Genomic DNA, 17,042 nt, shown 5'->3' with positions numbered 1-17,042 from the left:
TTTTGATTCATCACGCTTATTTGGAGTCGGGTAAATCCCCGCCTCAGAGGATTACAGCTCATTCTACTAGGTCAGTTTCTACTTCCTGGGCTTTTAAGAATGAAGCTTCAGTTGATCAGATTTGCAAACCAGCAACTTGGTCTTCTTTGCATACATTTACTAAATTCTACCATTTTGATGTTTTTTCTTCTTCAGAAGCAGTTTTTGGTAGAAAAGTTCTTCAGGCAGCTGTTTCAGTTTGATTCTTCTGCTTATAATTTCAGTTTTTTTCTTTTTCATTATAAGATTAAAACTTATGATTTAGGTTGTGGATTAATTTTCTCAGCGGAATTGGCTGTCTTTATTTTTTATCCCTCCCTCTCTAGTGACTCTTGCGTGGAGTTCCACATCTTGGGTATTGCTATCCCATACGTCACTAGCTCATGGACTCTTGCCAATTACATGAAAGAAAATATAATTTATGTAAGAATTTACCTGATAAATTCATTTCTTTCATATTGGCAAGAGTCCATGAGGCCCACCCTTTTTATGGTGGTTATGATTTTTTTGTATAAAGCACAATTATTCCAATTCCTTTGTTTATGCTTTTTGCTCCTTTCTTTATCACCCCACTTCTTGGCTAAGACATAAGTTTGACTTGCCTATCAATAATTTCTATGCTTTTCTTCAAGTTCAACACTTCATTAAGACTAAAAAATGGAATGAGGGTGAGATGAATGCATGGTCCGATATTAGAGCCCGCATCACTAGTGTTAGAACGAAAGCTCCTTCAATCTCATTATTATACAGCATCATGCTGGCTAAACAAAGTGACTCTTTCTTAGGAGGAATTAGGGATAAGTGGCAAACCCTATTTCCAGATATTGATTATGAAAAAATCAAATCCGGCTGTAAATAAATGTAGAACCCCAATAACCTGGAAAGAAGGACATATGAAACTGATGAATAATTTTTATTATACGCCCTTGAAAATGTCTAAAATATACCCTAATCAAAGTTTTCTCTGTCCCCATTGCAGCTTTTTGAATGCAGACATAGTACATATGTTCTGGGCATGTCCTAAAATCACCCAGTTTTGGAAAAAATTATCTTATTGGATTAAGAATTTATATAAAGTAAATATTCGTCTTGATTTAGAGATTATCTTCTTTATGGAAGATAGCAATTCCGAGCCCTTACTCCAGAAAAAGATTTTGAATACAATTATTTTACTTATTAGACAATTGATTGTGAAAAACTGGAAGGCAAAAAGAGCTCCCGGACTTGCAGTCTTCATTAAAGAAATCCAGATGCAAATAATTTTTGAATCTTCGCAATTGGGCGAAGCTGGTGATAGAGAAATCAGAAGGTTTTTGCTAGGGTGGTTACCCATTATTAAGACATATTCAGAACCTGTACAGAAGACAATTTTATATCCCTTTTTGAGTTCTGAGTGTTTCTTTGATCTCGTATTATGGGGTGATTTCCCGGCAGAGTGGATATCGGGATATAGGGATATATAACTGATTCCGCTGAAAGTCGTATCCTGTCTCTTAAGAGTGATCGGCGGAATGGGACGATCGGGGTTGGTCGCGGGTGGTGCGGAGGCAAGGCGGGAGTAATGGAAGTTCCAACTCCATTCTATTCCTATTTCTATATTATTTTATTTTTTATTTATTTATTTTTTCTTCCCTCTCTTCTTCTTTTCTTTATTTCAAGTCTCAAAGTAAAAATTTGCCTACAGTGTAAAATATTCAGAACATTTCATTATTTTCAGATGTCTTGCTTTTTGGTAAACTACACTAAATGGGAACAGTATTGGTTACCTTTATGATTTAGACATATTGTATTATTTGTCTTAGTATCTTAGAAGGTAGTATTTGCATTTTTGTTTTTGTCTGCTCAAAAATGCACAATACCAATTTGTTACAAGACTTGTTCTTTGTTTATGCATTTATCTGAATATGGAATTACCCTGTCGGCTCAAATAAATAAATATTTAAAAAAAAAAAAAGAATTTACCTGATAAATTAATTTATTTCATATTGGCAAGAGTCCATGAGGCCCACCCTTTTTATGGTGGTTATGATTTTTTTGTATAAAGCACAATTATTCCAATTCCTTGTTTATGCTTTTTGCTCCTTTCTTTATCACCCCACTTCTTGGCTATTAGTTAAACTGAATTGTGGGTGTGGTCAGGGGTGTATTTATAGGCATTTTGAGGTTTGGGAAACTTTGCCCCTCCTGGTAGGATTGTATATCCCATACGTCACTAGCTCATGGACTCTTGCCAATATGAAAGAAATGAATTTATCAGGTAAATTCTTACATAAATTATGTTATTTTAAAAAAGCCTTTTATTTTAGTACTGGTAGACTTTCTGCCAGTACTTAAGATGGGGGTGACCTTTGTGGGGTGGGGGAGGGAAGAGAGCTGTTTGTGAGGGGTCAGGGAGGGATCAGGGGAGGGATGTGTCAGGTTGATCTCTACACTAAAGCTAAAATTAACCCTACAAGTTACCTAATTAACCCCTTCACTGCTGGGCATAATACAAGTGTGGTACGCAACGGCATTTAGCGGACTTCTAATTACCAAAAAGCAATGGCAAAGCCATATACTGTATGTCTGCTATTTCTGAACAAAGGGGATCCCAGAGAAGCATTTACATTAGTTTGTGCCATAATTGCACAAGCTGTTTGTAAATAATTTCAGTGAGAAACCTAAAATATTGAAAAAGTTAACAATTTTTTTTATTCGTTCGCATTTGCAGATAAGGCAGTTTTACTTACTAAATTTGGTTTTCCTACGGTTGTGTCAGATCACAACATCAATCAGGAGATTGTGGTTCCTTCCTTGTGTCCTAATCCTCCTTCATTGAAGGAACGCTTACTTCACAATTTGGATGTGTTTCATGCCTTGAAGTTCTATCTTCAGGCTACTAAGGAGTTTAGACAATCTTCCTCTTTGTTTGTTATCTATTCGGGGAAGCATAAGGGGCAGAAGGCTACTTCGACTTCCCTATCTTTTTGGTTAAGGAGTGTCATCCACTTAGCTTACATCGTCCTCCTGAGAGGATAACGGCTCATTCCACTAGAGCAGTGGCTTCCTCTTGGGCCTTTATGAACGAGGCCTCTATGGATCAGATTTGTAAGGCGGCTACCTGGTCATACTTTTTAAATTTTTTACAAGTTTGATGTTTTTGCTTCGGCTGAAGCAGCTTCCAGGAGAAAAGTTTTGCAGGCTGTGGTGCCTTCAGAATAGGGTCCGCCTCTTCCTTTTTGTTCCCTCCCATTATTCATTCAGTGTCCTCTGGAGCATGAGTATAGTTTTCCCAACAGTAAGGAATGAAGCCGTGGACTCTCCCTATTTTAAGAAGGAAAACATAATTTATGCTTACCAGATAAATTCCTTTCCTTCTGGATAGGGAGAGTCCACGGCCCCCGCACGTTTTTTCTTGTCTACGGGCGTTCCCCTATTATTTATTTTATTCTTCTGGCACAATTTATACCCTAATGGTTCTCCTACTTTTCCTTGTTCCCTCGGCAGAATGACTGGGGTAATGAAGAAGTGTGAGGCATATTTAAGCCTTAAAAAAAGGGTGTTTTGCCTCCTCCTGGTGACCAGGTGTTGTATTTCTCAATGTATCCTACCTAGTAAAATATTTTATAAATAAAAAATAAATAAATAAATTTCTCAACAGTAAGGAATGAAGCCGTGGACTCTTACATAGCTTTTCTATAACCAGTATTTATATACTTAAAATTGTTAGTATAGGCACGGATACAACAGGCAAACACAGTTTTCATATGACAAAATAAAGATAAACGTTCCCTACGGAAAATAAGAGACTAATGAATTTCCATTAACAAATATTAATATTGTCACAATTAGACGGACCAGAACAACCCATGAACTAATCTTGGATAAGCAAACGCTGTTTTTTTCTTTGTGAATGTTTTGTCTGAAATACATTTTTGGCCTGTGATTATGTCTAATAGTTACATATATTTATATTATTACATCATTCAATCACACCATGTGCCCCATTCGAACCCCTATCATCTAACGCCTTCCAGCACTTACTTCATGGGTTTGAAGAGACCTTGTCCGTAGTTGGGGAACGTCATGAGCAGTTTCAGCTGGGTCCCACCAGGCTTCTGAACTGCAAAGAATCAGATTATCAGAGTCCTCTCAAACTGAGATATCTCACGCACACTATAGACAATGGCACACAGGTCAGTATTTATACAGGAGAGCTCTACCACTGAGATATCTCACGCACACTATAGACAATGGAACACAGGTCAGTATTTATACAGGAGATCTCTCTCACTGAGATATCTCACGCACACTATAGACAATGACACACAGGTCAGTATTTATACAGGAGATCTCTCTCACTGAGATATCTCACGCACACTATAGACAATGACACACAGGTCAGTATTTATACAGGAGATCTCTCTCACTGAGATATCTCACGCACACTATAGACAATGGCACACAGGTCAGTATTTATACAGGAGTCCTCTCTCACTGAGATATCTCACGCACACTATAGACAATGGCACACAGGTCAGTATTTATACAGGAGATCTCTCTCTCACTGAGATATCTCACGCACACTATAGACAATGACACACAGGTCAGTATTTATACAGGAGATCTCTACCACTGAGATATCTCACGCACACTATAGACAATGGCACACAGGTCAGTATTTATACAGGAGAGCTCTCTCACTGAGATATCTCACGCACACTATAGACAATGGCACACAGGTCAGTATTTATACAGGAGATCTCTCTCACTAAGATATCTCACGCACACTATAGACAATGACACACAGGTCAGTATTTATACAGGAGATCTCTCTCTCACTGAGATATCTCACGCACACTATAGACAATGACACACAGGTCAGTATTTATACAGGAGATCTCTACCACTGAGATATCTCACGCACACTATAGACAATGGCACACAGGTCAGTATTTATACAGGAGAGCTCTCTCACTGAGATATCTCACGCACACTATAGACAATGGCACACAGGTCAGTATTTATACAGGAGAGCTCTCTCACTGAGATATCTCACGCACACTATAGACAATGGCACACAGGTCAGTATTTATACAGGAGATCTCTCTCACTAAGATATCTCACGCACACTATAGACAATGACACACAGGTCAGTATTTATACAGGAGTCCTCTCTCACTGAGATATCTCACGCACACTATAGACAATGACACACAGGTCAGTATTTATACAGGAGTCCTCTCACTGAAATATCTCACGCACACTATAGACAATGACACACAGGTCAGTATTTATACAGGAGATCTCTCTCACTGAGATATCTCACGCACACTATAGACAATGGCACGCAGGTCAGTATTTATACAGGAGTCCTCTCTCACTGAGATATCTCACGCACACTATAGACAATGGCACACAGGTCAGTATTTATACAGGAGAGCTCTCTCACTGAGATATCTCACGCACACTATAGACAATGACACGCAGGTCAGTATTTATACAGGAGATCTCTCTCACTGAGATATCTCACGCACACTATACACAATGGCACACAGGTCAGTATTTATACAGGAGATCTCTCTCTCACTGAGATATCTCACGCACACTATAGACAATGGCACGCAGGTCAGTATTTATACAGGAGTCCTCTCTCACTGAGATATCTCACGCACACTATAGACAATGGCACGCAGGTCAGTAATTATACAGGAGATCTCTACGACTGAGATATCTCACGCACACTATAGACAATGACACGCAGGTCAGTATTTATACAGGAGTCCTCTCTCACTGAGATATCTCACGCACACTATAGACAATGGCACGCAGTCATTGCTAAAACAAATATTTTCTTCATTTTGCTTTAAATATGGGTAAATAGTCAATACAAAAAGTGTGTACATCTAGCGGTTGATCTCACATAATACAGAGGGCCGTGTGTACATCTAGGGGTTAATCTCACATAATACAAAGGCCGTGTGTACATCTAGCAATTGATCTCACATAATACAGAGAGCCGTGTGTACATCTAGCGGTTGATCTCACATAATACAGAGGGCCGTGTGTACATCCATCTAGCGGTTGATCTCACATAATACAGAGAGCCGTGTGTACATCTAGCGGCTAATCTCACATAATACAGAGAGACGTGTGTACATCTAGCGGTTGATCTCACGTAATACAGAGGGCCGTGTGTACATCTAGCGGTTGGTCTCACGTAATACAGAGGGCAGTGTGTACATCTAGCGGTTGATCTCACATAATACAGAGGGCCGTGTGTACATCTAGCGGTTGATCTCACGTAATACAGAGGGCCGTGTGTACATCTAGCGGTTGATCTCACGTAATACAGAGGGCCGTGTGTACATCTAGCGGTTGGTCTCACGTAATACAGAGGGCCGTGTGTACATCTAGGGGTTAATCTCACATAATACAAAGGCCGTGTGTACATCTAGCAATTGATCTCACATAATACAGAGAGCCGTGTGTACATCTAGCGGTTGATCTCACATAATACAGAGGGCTGTGTGTACATCTAGCGGTTGATCTCACATAATACAGAGGGCCGTGTGTACATCTAGCGGTTGATCTCACATAATACAGAGGGCCGTGTGTACATCTAGCGGTTGATCTCACATAATACAGAGAGCCGTGTGTACATCTAGCGGTTAATCTCACATAATACCGAGAGACGTGTGTACATCTAGCGGTTGATCTCACGTGATACAGAGGGCCGTGTGTACATCTAGCGGTTGGTCTCACGTAATACAGAGGGCAGTGTGTACATCTAGCGGTTGATCTCACATAATACAGTGGGCCGTGTGTACATCTAGCGGTTGATCTCACGTAATACAGAGGGCCGTGTGTACATCTAGCAGGTGATCTCACGTAATACAGAGGGCCGTGTGTACATCTAGCGGTTGGTCTCACGTAATACAGAGGGCCGTGTGTACATCTAGCGGTTGATCTCACGTGATACAGAGGGCCGTGTGTACATCTAGCGGTTGGTCTCACGTAATACAGAGGGCAGTGTGTACATCTAGCGGTTGATCTCACATAATACAGTGGGCCGTGTGTACATCTAGCGGTTGATCTCACGTAATACAGAGGGCCGTGTGTACATCTAGCAGGTGATCTCACGTAATACAGAGGGCCGTGTGTACATCTAGCGGTTGGTCTCACGTAATACAGAGGGCCGTGTGTACATCTAGCGGTTGATCTCACATAATACAGAGGGCCGTGTGTACATCTAGTGGTTGATCTCACATAATACAGAGGGCCGTGTGTACATCTAGCGGTTGATCTCACATAATACAGAGGGCCATGTGTACATCTAGCGGTTGATCTCACGTAATACAGAGGCCCGTGTGTACATCTAGCGGTTGATCTCACATAATACAGAGAGCCGTGTGTACATCTAGCGGTAAATCTCACATAATACCGAGAGACGTGTGTACATCTAGCGGTTGATCTCACGTAATACAGAGAACCGTGTGTACATCTAGCGGTTGGTCTCACGTAATACAGAGGGCCGTGTGTACATCTAGCTGTTGATCTCACGTAATACAGAGGGCTGTGTGTACATCTAGCGGTTGATCTCACGTAATACAGAGGGCCGTGTGTACATCTAGCGGTTGGTCTCACGTAATACAGAGGGCCGTGTGTACATCTAGCGGTTGGTCTCACATAATACAGAGGGCCGTGTGTACATCTAGCGGTTGATCTCACATAATACAGAGGGCCGTGTGTACATCTAGCGGTTAATCTCACATAATACAGAGGGCCGTGTGTACATCTAGCGGTTAATCTCACATAATACAGAGGGCCGTGTGTACATCTAGTGGTTGGTCTCACATAATACAGAGGGCCGTGTGTACATCTAGCGGTTGGTCTCACGTAATACAGAGGGCCGTGTGTACATCTAGCGGTTGATCTCACATAATACAGAGGGCCGTGTGTACATCTAGTGGTTGATCTCACATAATACAGAGGGCCGTGTGTACATCTAGCGGTTGATCTCACATAATACAGAGGGCCGTGTGTACATCAAGCGGTTGATCTCACATAATACAGAAGGCCATGTGTACATCTAGCGGTTGATCTCACATAATACAGAGGGCCGTGTGTACGTCTAGCGGTTGATCTCACATAATACAGAGGGCCGTGTGTACGTCTAGCGGTTGATCTCACATAATACAGAGGGTCGTGTGTACATCTAGCGGTTGATCTCACATAATACAGAGGGTCGTGTGTACGTCTAGCGGTTGATCTCACATAATACAGAGGGCCGTGTGTACATCTAGTGGTTGGTCTCACATAATACAGAGGGTCGTGTGTACATCTAGCGGTTGATCTCACAATACAGAGGGCCGTGTGTACATCTAGCGGTTGATCTCACATAATACAGAGGGCCGTGTGTACATCTAGCGGTTGATCTCACGTAATACAGAGGGCCGTGTGTACATCTAGCGGTTGATCTCACATAATACAGAGGGCCGTGTGTACATCTAGCGGTTGATCTCACGTAATACAGAGGGCCGTGTGTACATCTAGGGGTTGATCTCACATAATACAGAGGGCTGTGTGTACATCTAGCGGTTGATCTCACATAATACAGAGGGCCGTGTGTACATCTAGCGGTTGATCTCACGTAATACAGAGGGCCGTGTGTACATCTAGCGGTTGATCTCACATAATACAGAGAGCTGTGTGTACATCTAGTGGTTGATCTCACATAATACAGAGGGCCGTGTGTACATCTAGGGGTTGATCTCACATAATACAGAGGGCCGTGTGTACATCTAGCAGTTGATCTCACATAATACAGAGGGCCGTGTGTACATCTAGCGGTTGATCTCACATAATACAGAGGGCCGTGTGTACATCTAGCGGTTGATCTCACATAATACAGAGGGCCGTGTGTACATCTAGCAGTTGATCTCACATAATACAGAGGGCCGTGTGTACATCTAGGGGTTGATCTCACATAATACAGAGGGCCGTGTGTACATCTAGCGGTTGATCTCAAATAAAACAGAGGGCCGTGTGTACATCTAGCGGTTGATCTCACGTAATACAGAGGGCCGTGTGTACATCTAGCAGTTGATCTCACATAATACAGAGGGCCGTGTGTACATCTAGCGGTTGATCTCACATAATACAGAGGGCCGTGTGTACATCTAGCGGTTGATCTCACATAATACAGAGGGCCGTGTGTACATCTAGCGGTTGATCTCACGTAATACAGAGGGCCGTGTGTACATCTAGCGGTTGATCTCACATAATACAGAGGGCCGTGTGTACATCTAGGCGTTGATCTCACATAATACAGAGGGCCGTGTGTACATCTAGCAGTTGATCTCACATAATACAGAGGGCCGTGTGTACATCTAGCGGTTGATCTCACATAATACAGAGGGCCGTGTGTACATCTAGCAGTTGATCTCACGTAATACAGAGGGCCGTGTGTACATCTAGGGGTTGATCTCACATAATACAGAGGGCCGTGTGTACATCTAGCGGTTGATCTCACATAATACAGAGGGCCGTGTGTACATCTAGCAGTTGATCTCACATAATACAGAGGGCCGTGTGTACATCTAGGGGTTGATCTCACATAATACAGATGGCCGTGTGTACATCTAGCGGTTGATCTCACATAATACAGAGGGCCGTGTGTACATCTAGGGGTTGATCTCACATAATACAGAGGGCCGTGTGTACATCTAGCGGTTGGTCTCACGTAATACAGAGGGCCGTGTGTACATCTAGCGGTTGATCTCACATAATACAGAGGGCCGTGTGTACATCTAGTGGTTGATCTCACATAATACAGAGGGCCGTGTGTACATCTAGCGGTTGATCTCACATAATACAGAGGGCCGTGTGTACATCAAGCGGTTGATCTCACATAATACAGAAGGCCATGTGTACATCTAGCGGTTGATCTCACATAATACAGAGGGCCGTGTGTACGTCTAGCGGTTGATCTCACATAATACAGAGGGCCGTATGTACGTCTAGCGGTTGATCTCACATAATACAGAGGGTCGTGTGTACATCTAGCGGTTGATCTCACATAATACAGAGGGTCGTGTGTACGTCTAGCGGTTGATCTCACATAATACAGAGGGCCGTGTGTACATCTAGTGGTTGGTCTCACATAATACAGAGGGTCGTGTGTACATCTAGCGGTTGATCTCACAATACAGAGGGCCGTGTGTACATCTAGCGGTTGATCTCACATAATACAGAGGGCCGTGTGTACATCTAGCGGTTGATCTCACGTAATACAGAGGGCCGTGTGTACATCTAGCGGTTGATCTCACATAATACAGAGGGCCGTGTGTACATCTAGCGGTTGATCTCACGTAATACAGAGGGCCGTGTGTACATCTAGGGGTTGATCTCACATAATACAGAGGGCTGTGTGTACATCTAGCGGTTGATCTCACATAATACAGAGGGCCGTGTGTACATCTAGCGGTTGATCTCACGTAATACAGAGGGCCGTGTGTACATCTAGCGGTTGATCTCACATAATACAGAGAGCTGTGTGTACATCTAGTGGTTGATCTCACATAATACAGAGGGCCGTGTGTACATCTAGGGGTTGATCTCACATAATACAGAGGGCCGTGTGTACATCTAGCAGTTGATCTCACATAATACAGAGGGCCGTGTGTACATCTAGCGGTTGATCTCACATAATACAGAGGGCCGTGTGTACATCTAGCGGTTGATCTCACATAATACAGAGGGCCGTGTGTACATCTAGCAGTTGATCTCACATAATACAGAGGGCCGTGTGTACATCTAGGGGTTGATCTCACATAATACAGAGGGCCGTGTGTACATCTAGCGGTTGATCTCAAATAAAACAGAGGGCCGTGTGTACATCTAGCGGTTGATCTCACGTAATACAGAGGGCCGTGTGTACATCTAGCAGTTGATCTCACATAATACAGAGGGCCGTGTGTACATCTAGCGGTTGATCTCACATAATACAGAGGGCCGTGTGTACATCTAGGCGTTGATCTCACATAATACAGAGGGCCGTGTGTACATCTAGCAGTTGATCTCACATAATACAGAGGGCCGTGTGTACATCTAGCGGTTGATCTCACATAATACAGAGGGCCGTGTGTACATCTAGCAGTTGATCTCACGTAATACAGAGGGCCGTGTGTACATCTAGGGGTTGATCTCACATAATACAGAGGGCCGTGTGTACATCTAGTGGTTGATCTCACATAATACAGAGGGCCGTGTGTACATCTAGCAGTTGATCTCACATAATACAGAGGGCCGTGTGTACATCTAGGGGTTGATCTCACATAATACAGATGGCCGTGTGTACATCTAGCGGTTGATCTCACATAATACAGAGGGCCGTGTGTACATCTAGGGGTTGATCTCACATAATACAGAGGGCCGTGTGTACATCTAGTGGTCGATCTCACATAATACAGAGGGCCGTGTGTACATCTAGGGGTTGATCTCACATAATACAGAGGGCCGTGTGTACATCTAGTGGTTGATCTCACAATACAGAGGGCCGTGTGTACATCTAGCGGTTGATCTCACATAATACAGAGGGCCGTGTGTACGTCTAGCGGTTGATCTCACATAATACAGAGGGCCGTGTGTACATCTAGCGGTTGGTCTCACGTAATACAGAGGGCCGTGTGTACATCTAGAGGTTGATCTCACGTAATACAGAGGGCCGTGTGTACATCTAGTGGTTGATCTCACATAATACAGAGGGCCGTGTGTACATCTAGCGGTTGATCTCACGTAATACAGAGGGCCGTGTGTACATCTAGCGGTTGGTCTCACGTAATACAGAGGGCCGTGTGTACATCTAGCGGTTGATCTCACATAATACAGAGAGCCGTGTGTACATCTAGTGGTTGATCTCACATAATAAAGAGGGCCGTGTGTACATCTAGCGGTTGATCTCACATAATACAGAGGGCCGTGTGTACATCTAGCGGTTGATCTCACATAATACAGAGGGCCGTGTGTACATATAGCGGTTGATCTCACATAATACAGAGGGCCGTGTGTACATCCAGCGGTTGATCTCACATAATACAGAGGGCCGTGTGTACATCTAGCGGTTGATCTCACATAATACAGAGGGCCGTGTGTATATCTAGCAGTTAATCTTACATAATACAGAGGGCCGTGTGTACATCTAGCGGTTGATCTCACATAATACAGAGGGCCGTGTGTACATCTAGTGGTTGGTCTCACGTAATACAGAGGCCGTGTGTACATCTAGGGGTTGATCTCGCATAATACAGAGGGCCGTGTGTACATCTAGCGGTTGATCTCACGTAATACAGAGGGCCGTGTGTACATCTAGCGGTTGGTCTCACGTAATACAGAGGGCCGTGTGTACATCTAGCGGTTGATCTCACATAATACAGAGGGCCGTGTGTACATCTAGCGGTTGATCTCACGTAATACAGAGGGCCGTGTGTACATCTAGCGGTTGGTCTCACGTAATACAGAGGGCCGTGTGTACATCTAGCGGTTGATCTCACATAATACAGAGGGCCGTGTGTACATCTAGCGGTTGATCTCACGTAATACAGAGGGCCGTGTGTACATCTAGCGGTTGATCTCACGTAATACAGAGGGCCGTGTGTACATCTAGTGGTTGATCTCACGTAATACAGAGGGCCGTGTGTACGTCTAGCAGTTGATCTCACGTAATACAGAGGGCCGTGTGTACATCTTGCGGTTGATCTCACGTAATACAGAGTGCCGTGAGTACATCTAGCGGTTGATCTCACATAATACAGAGGGCCGTGTGCACATCTAGTGGTTGATCTCACGTAATACAGAAGGCCGTGTGTACGTCTAGCGGTTGATCTCACATAATACAGAAGGCCATGTGTACATCTAGCGGTTGATCTCACATAATACAGAGGGCCGTGTGTACATCTAGCGGTTGATCTCACATAATACAGAGGGCCGTGTGTACGTCTAGCGGTTGATCTCACATAATACAGAGGGCCGTGTGTACATCTAGGGGTTGATCTCACATAATACAGAGGGCCGTGTGTACATCTAGCGGTTGATCTCACATAATACAGAGGGCCGTGTGTACATCTAGCGGTTGATCTCACATAATACAGAGGGCCGTCTGTACATCTAGCGGTTGATCTCACATAATACAGAGGGCCGTGTGTACATCTAAAGGTTGATCTCACATAATACAGAGGGCCGTGTGTACGTCTAGCGGTTGATCTCACATAATACAGAGGGCCGTGTGTACATCTAGGGGTTGGTCTCACGTAATACAGAGAGCCGTGTGTACATCTAGGGGTTGATCTCACATAATACAGAGGGCCGTGTGTACATCTAGTGGTTGATCTCACATAATACAGAGGGCCGTGTGTACGTCTAGCGGTTGATCTCACATAATACAGAGGGCCGTGTGTACATCTAGGGGTTGGTCTCACGTAATACAGAGAGCCGTGTGTACATCTAGGGGTTGATCTCACATAATACAGAGGGCCGTGTGTACATCTAGTGGTTGATCTCACATAATACAGAGGGCCGTGTGTACATCTAGTGGTTGATCTCACGTAATACAGAGGGCCGTGTGTACATCTAGGGGTTGATCTCACATAATACAGAGGGCCGTGTGTACATCTAGCGGTTGATCTCACGTAATACAGAGGGCCGTGTGTACATCTAGCGGTTGATCTCACGTAATACAGAGGGCCGTGTGTACGTCTAGCAGTTGATCTCACGTAATACAGAGGGCCGTGTGTACATCTAGCGGTTGATCTCACGTAATACAGAGTGCCGTGAGTACATCTAGCGGTTGATCTCACATAATACAGAGGGCCGTGTGCACATCTAGCGGTTGATCTCACGTAATACAGAAGGCCGTGTTTACGTCTAGCGGTTGATCTCACATAATACAGAAGGTCATGTGTACATCTAGCGGTTGATCTCACATAATACAGAGGGCTGTGTGTACATCTAGCGGTTGATCTCACATAATACAGAGGGCCGTGTGTACATCTAGCGGTTGATCTCACATAATACAGAGGGCCGTGTTTACATCTAGCGGTTGATCTCACATAATACAGAGGGCAGTGTGTACATCTAGCAGTTGATCTCACATAATACAGAGGCCATGTGTACGTCTAGCTGTTGATCTCACATAATACAGAGGGCCGTGTGTACATCTAGCGGTTGATCTCACATAATACAGAAGGCCATGTGTACATCTAGCGGTTGATCTCACATAATACAGAGGGCCGTGTGTACATCTAGCGGTTGATCTCACATAATACAGAGGGCCGTGTGTACGTCTAGCGGTTGATCTCACATAATACAGAGGGCCGTGTGTACATCTAGGGGTTGATCTCACATAATACAGAGGGCCGTGTGTACATCTAGCGGTTGATCTCACATAATACAGAGGGCCGTGTGTACATCTAGCGGTTGATCTCACATAATACAGAGGGCCGTCTGTACATCTAGCGGTTGATCTCACATAATACAGAGGGCCGTGTGTACATCTAGAGGTTGATCTCACATAATACAGAGGGCCGTGTGTACGTCTAGCGGTTGATCTCACATAATACAGAGGGCCGTGTGTACATCTAGGGGTTGGTCTCACGTAATATAGAGAGCCGTGTGTACATCTAGGGGTTGATCTCACATAATACAGAGGGCCGTGTGTACATCTAGTGGTTGATCTCACATAATACAGAGGGCCGTGTGTACGTCTAGCGGTTGATCTCACATAATACAGAGGGCCGTGTGTACATCTAGGGGTTGGTCTCACGTAATACAGAGAGCCGTGTGTACATCTAGGGGTTGATCTCACATAATACAGAGGGCCGTGTGTACATCTAGTGGTTGATCTCACATAATACAGAGGGCCGTGTGTACATCTAGTGGTTGATCTCACGTAATACAGAGGGCCGTGTGTACATCTAGGGGTTGATCTCACATAATACAGAGGGCCGTGTGTACATCTAGCGGTTGATCTCACATAATACAGAGGGCCGTGTGTACATCTAGCGGTTGATCTCACGTAATACAGAGGGCCGTGTGTACGTCTAGCAGTTGATCTCACGTAATACAGAGGGCCGTGTGTACATCTAGCGGTTGATCTCACGTAATACAGAGTGCCGTGAGTACATCTAGCGGTTGATCTCACATAATACAGAGGGCCGTGTGCACATCTAGCGGTTGATCTCACGTAATACAGAAGGCCGTGTGTACGTCTAGCGGTTGATCTCACATAATACAGAAGGCCATGTGTACATCTAGCGGTTGATCTCACATAATACAGAGGGCCGTGTGTACATCTAGCGGTTGATCTCACATAATACAGAGGGCCGTGTGTACATCTAGCGGTTGATCTCACATAATACAGAGGGCCGTGTTTACATCTAGCGGTTGATCTCACATAATACAGAGGGCAGTGTGTACATCTAGCAGTTGATCTCACATAATACAGAGGCCATGTGTACGTCTAGCTGTTGATCTCACATAATACAGAGGGCCGTGTGTACATCTAGCGGTTGATCTCACATAATACAGAGGGCCGTGTGTACATCTAGGGGTTGATCTCACATTATACAGAGGGCCGTGTGTACATCTAGCGGTTGATCTCACATAATACAGAGGGCCGTGTGTACATCTAGGGGTTGATCTCACAATACAGAGGGCCGTGTGTACATCTAGCGGTTGATCTCACAATACAGAGGGCCGTGTGTACATCTAGCGGTTGATCTCACATAATACAGAGGCCATGTGTACATCTAGGGGTTGATCTCACATAATACAGAGGGCCGTGTGTACATCTAGGGGTTGATCTCACATAATACAGAGGGCCGTGTGTACATCTAGCAGTTGATCTCACATAATACAGAGGGCCGTCTGTACATCTAGGGGTTGATCTCACGTAATACAGAGGGCCGTGTGTACATCTAGGGGTTGATCTCACTTAATACAGAGGGCTGTGTGTACATCTAGGGGTTGATCTCACATAATACAGAGGGCTGTGTGTACATCTAGGGGTTGATCTCACATAATACAGAGGGCCGTGTTTACATCTAGGGGTTGATCTCACGTAATACAGAGGGCCGTGTGTACATCTAGGGGTTGATCTCACATAATACAGAGGGCCGTGTGTACATCTAGGGGTTGATCTCACATAATACAGAGGGTTGTGTGTACATCTAGCGGTTGATCTCACATAATACAGAGGGCCGTGTGTAAATCTAGGGGTTGATCTCACATAATACAGAGGGCCGTGTGTATATCTAGGGGTTGATCTCACATAATACAGAAGGCCGTGTGTACATCTAGCAGTTGATCTCACATAATACAGAGGGCCGTGTGTACATCTAGGGGTTGATCTCACATAATACAGAGGGCCGTGTGTACATCTAGGGGTTGATCTCACATAATACAGAGGGCCGTGTGTACATCTAGCGGTTGATCTCACATAATACAGAGGACCGTGTGTACATCTAGCGGTTAATCTCACATAATACAGAGGGCCGTGTTTACATCTAGCAATTAATCTCACATAATACAGAGAGCCGTGTGTACATCTATCGGTAAATCTCACATAATACAGAGGGCCGTGTGTACATCTAGGGGTTAATCTCACATAATACAGAGGGCCGTGTGTACATCTAGGGGTTAATCTCACATATTACAGAGGGCCGTGTGTACATCTAGCGGTTGATCTCACATAATACAGAGGGCCGTGTGTACATCTAGCGGTTGATCTCACATAATACAGAGGGCCGTGTGTACATCTAGTGGTTGATCTCACGTAATACAGAGGGCCGTGTGTACATCTAGCGGTTGATCTCACATAATACAGAGAGCCGTGTGTACATCTAGCGGTAAATCTCACATAATACCGAGAGACGTGTGTACATCTAGCGGTTGATCTCACGTAATACAGAGGGCCGTGTGTACATCTAGCGGTTGGTCTCACGTAATACAGAGGGCCGTGTGTACAT

At 44.2% G+C, this 17,042-nt stretch overlaps 1 protein-coding gene across 1 annotated transcript in view; it reads right to left on the bottom strand.

The window, feature by feature from the left end:
- The window catches only part of LOC128666610 (extracellular serine/threonine protein kinase FAM20C), a 217,547-nt gene that overhangs the window by 132,757 nt on the left and 67,748 nt on the right, over positions 1–17,042 (bottom strand). The window contains exon 3 of the mRNA XM_053721308.1: positions 4,063–4,141. Coding sequence (XP_053577283.1) covers positions 4,063–4,141 — 79 coding nt within the window. The remainder of the gene's footprint in view (positions 1–4,062; positions 4,142–17,042) is intronic.

This window comes from Bombina bombina, chromosome 7, assembly GCF_027579735.1.
Source record: "Bombina bombina isolate aBomBom1 chromosome 7, aBomBom1.pri, whole genome shotgun sequence".
In the NCBI taxonomy this organism is placed as follows: domain Eukaryota; kingdom Metazoa; phylum Chordata; class Amphibia; order Anura; family Bombinatoridae; genus Bombina; species Bombina bombina.
This window is presented reverse-complemented; position numbering and strand designations above follow the sequence as displayed.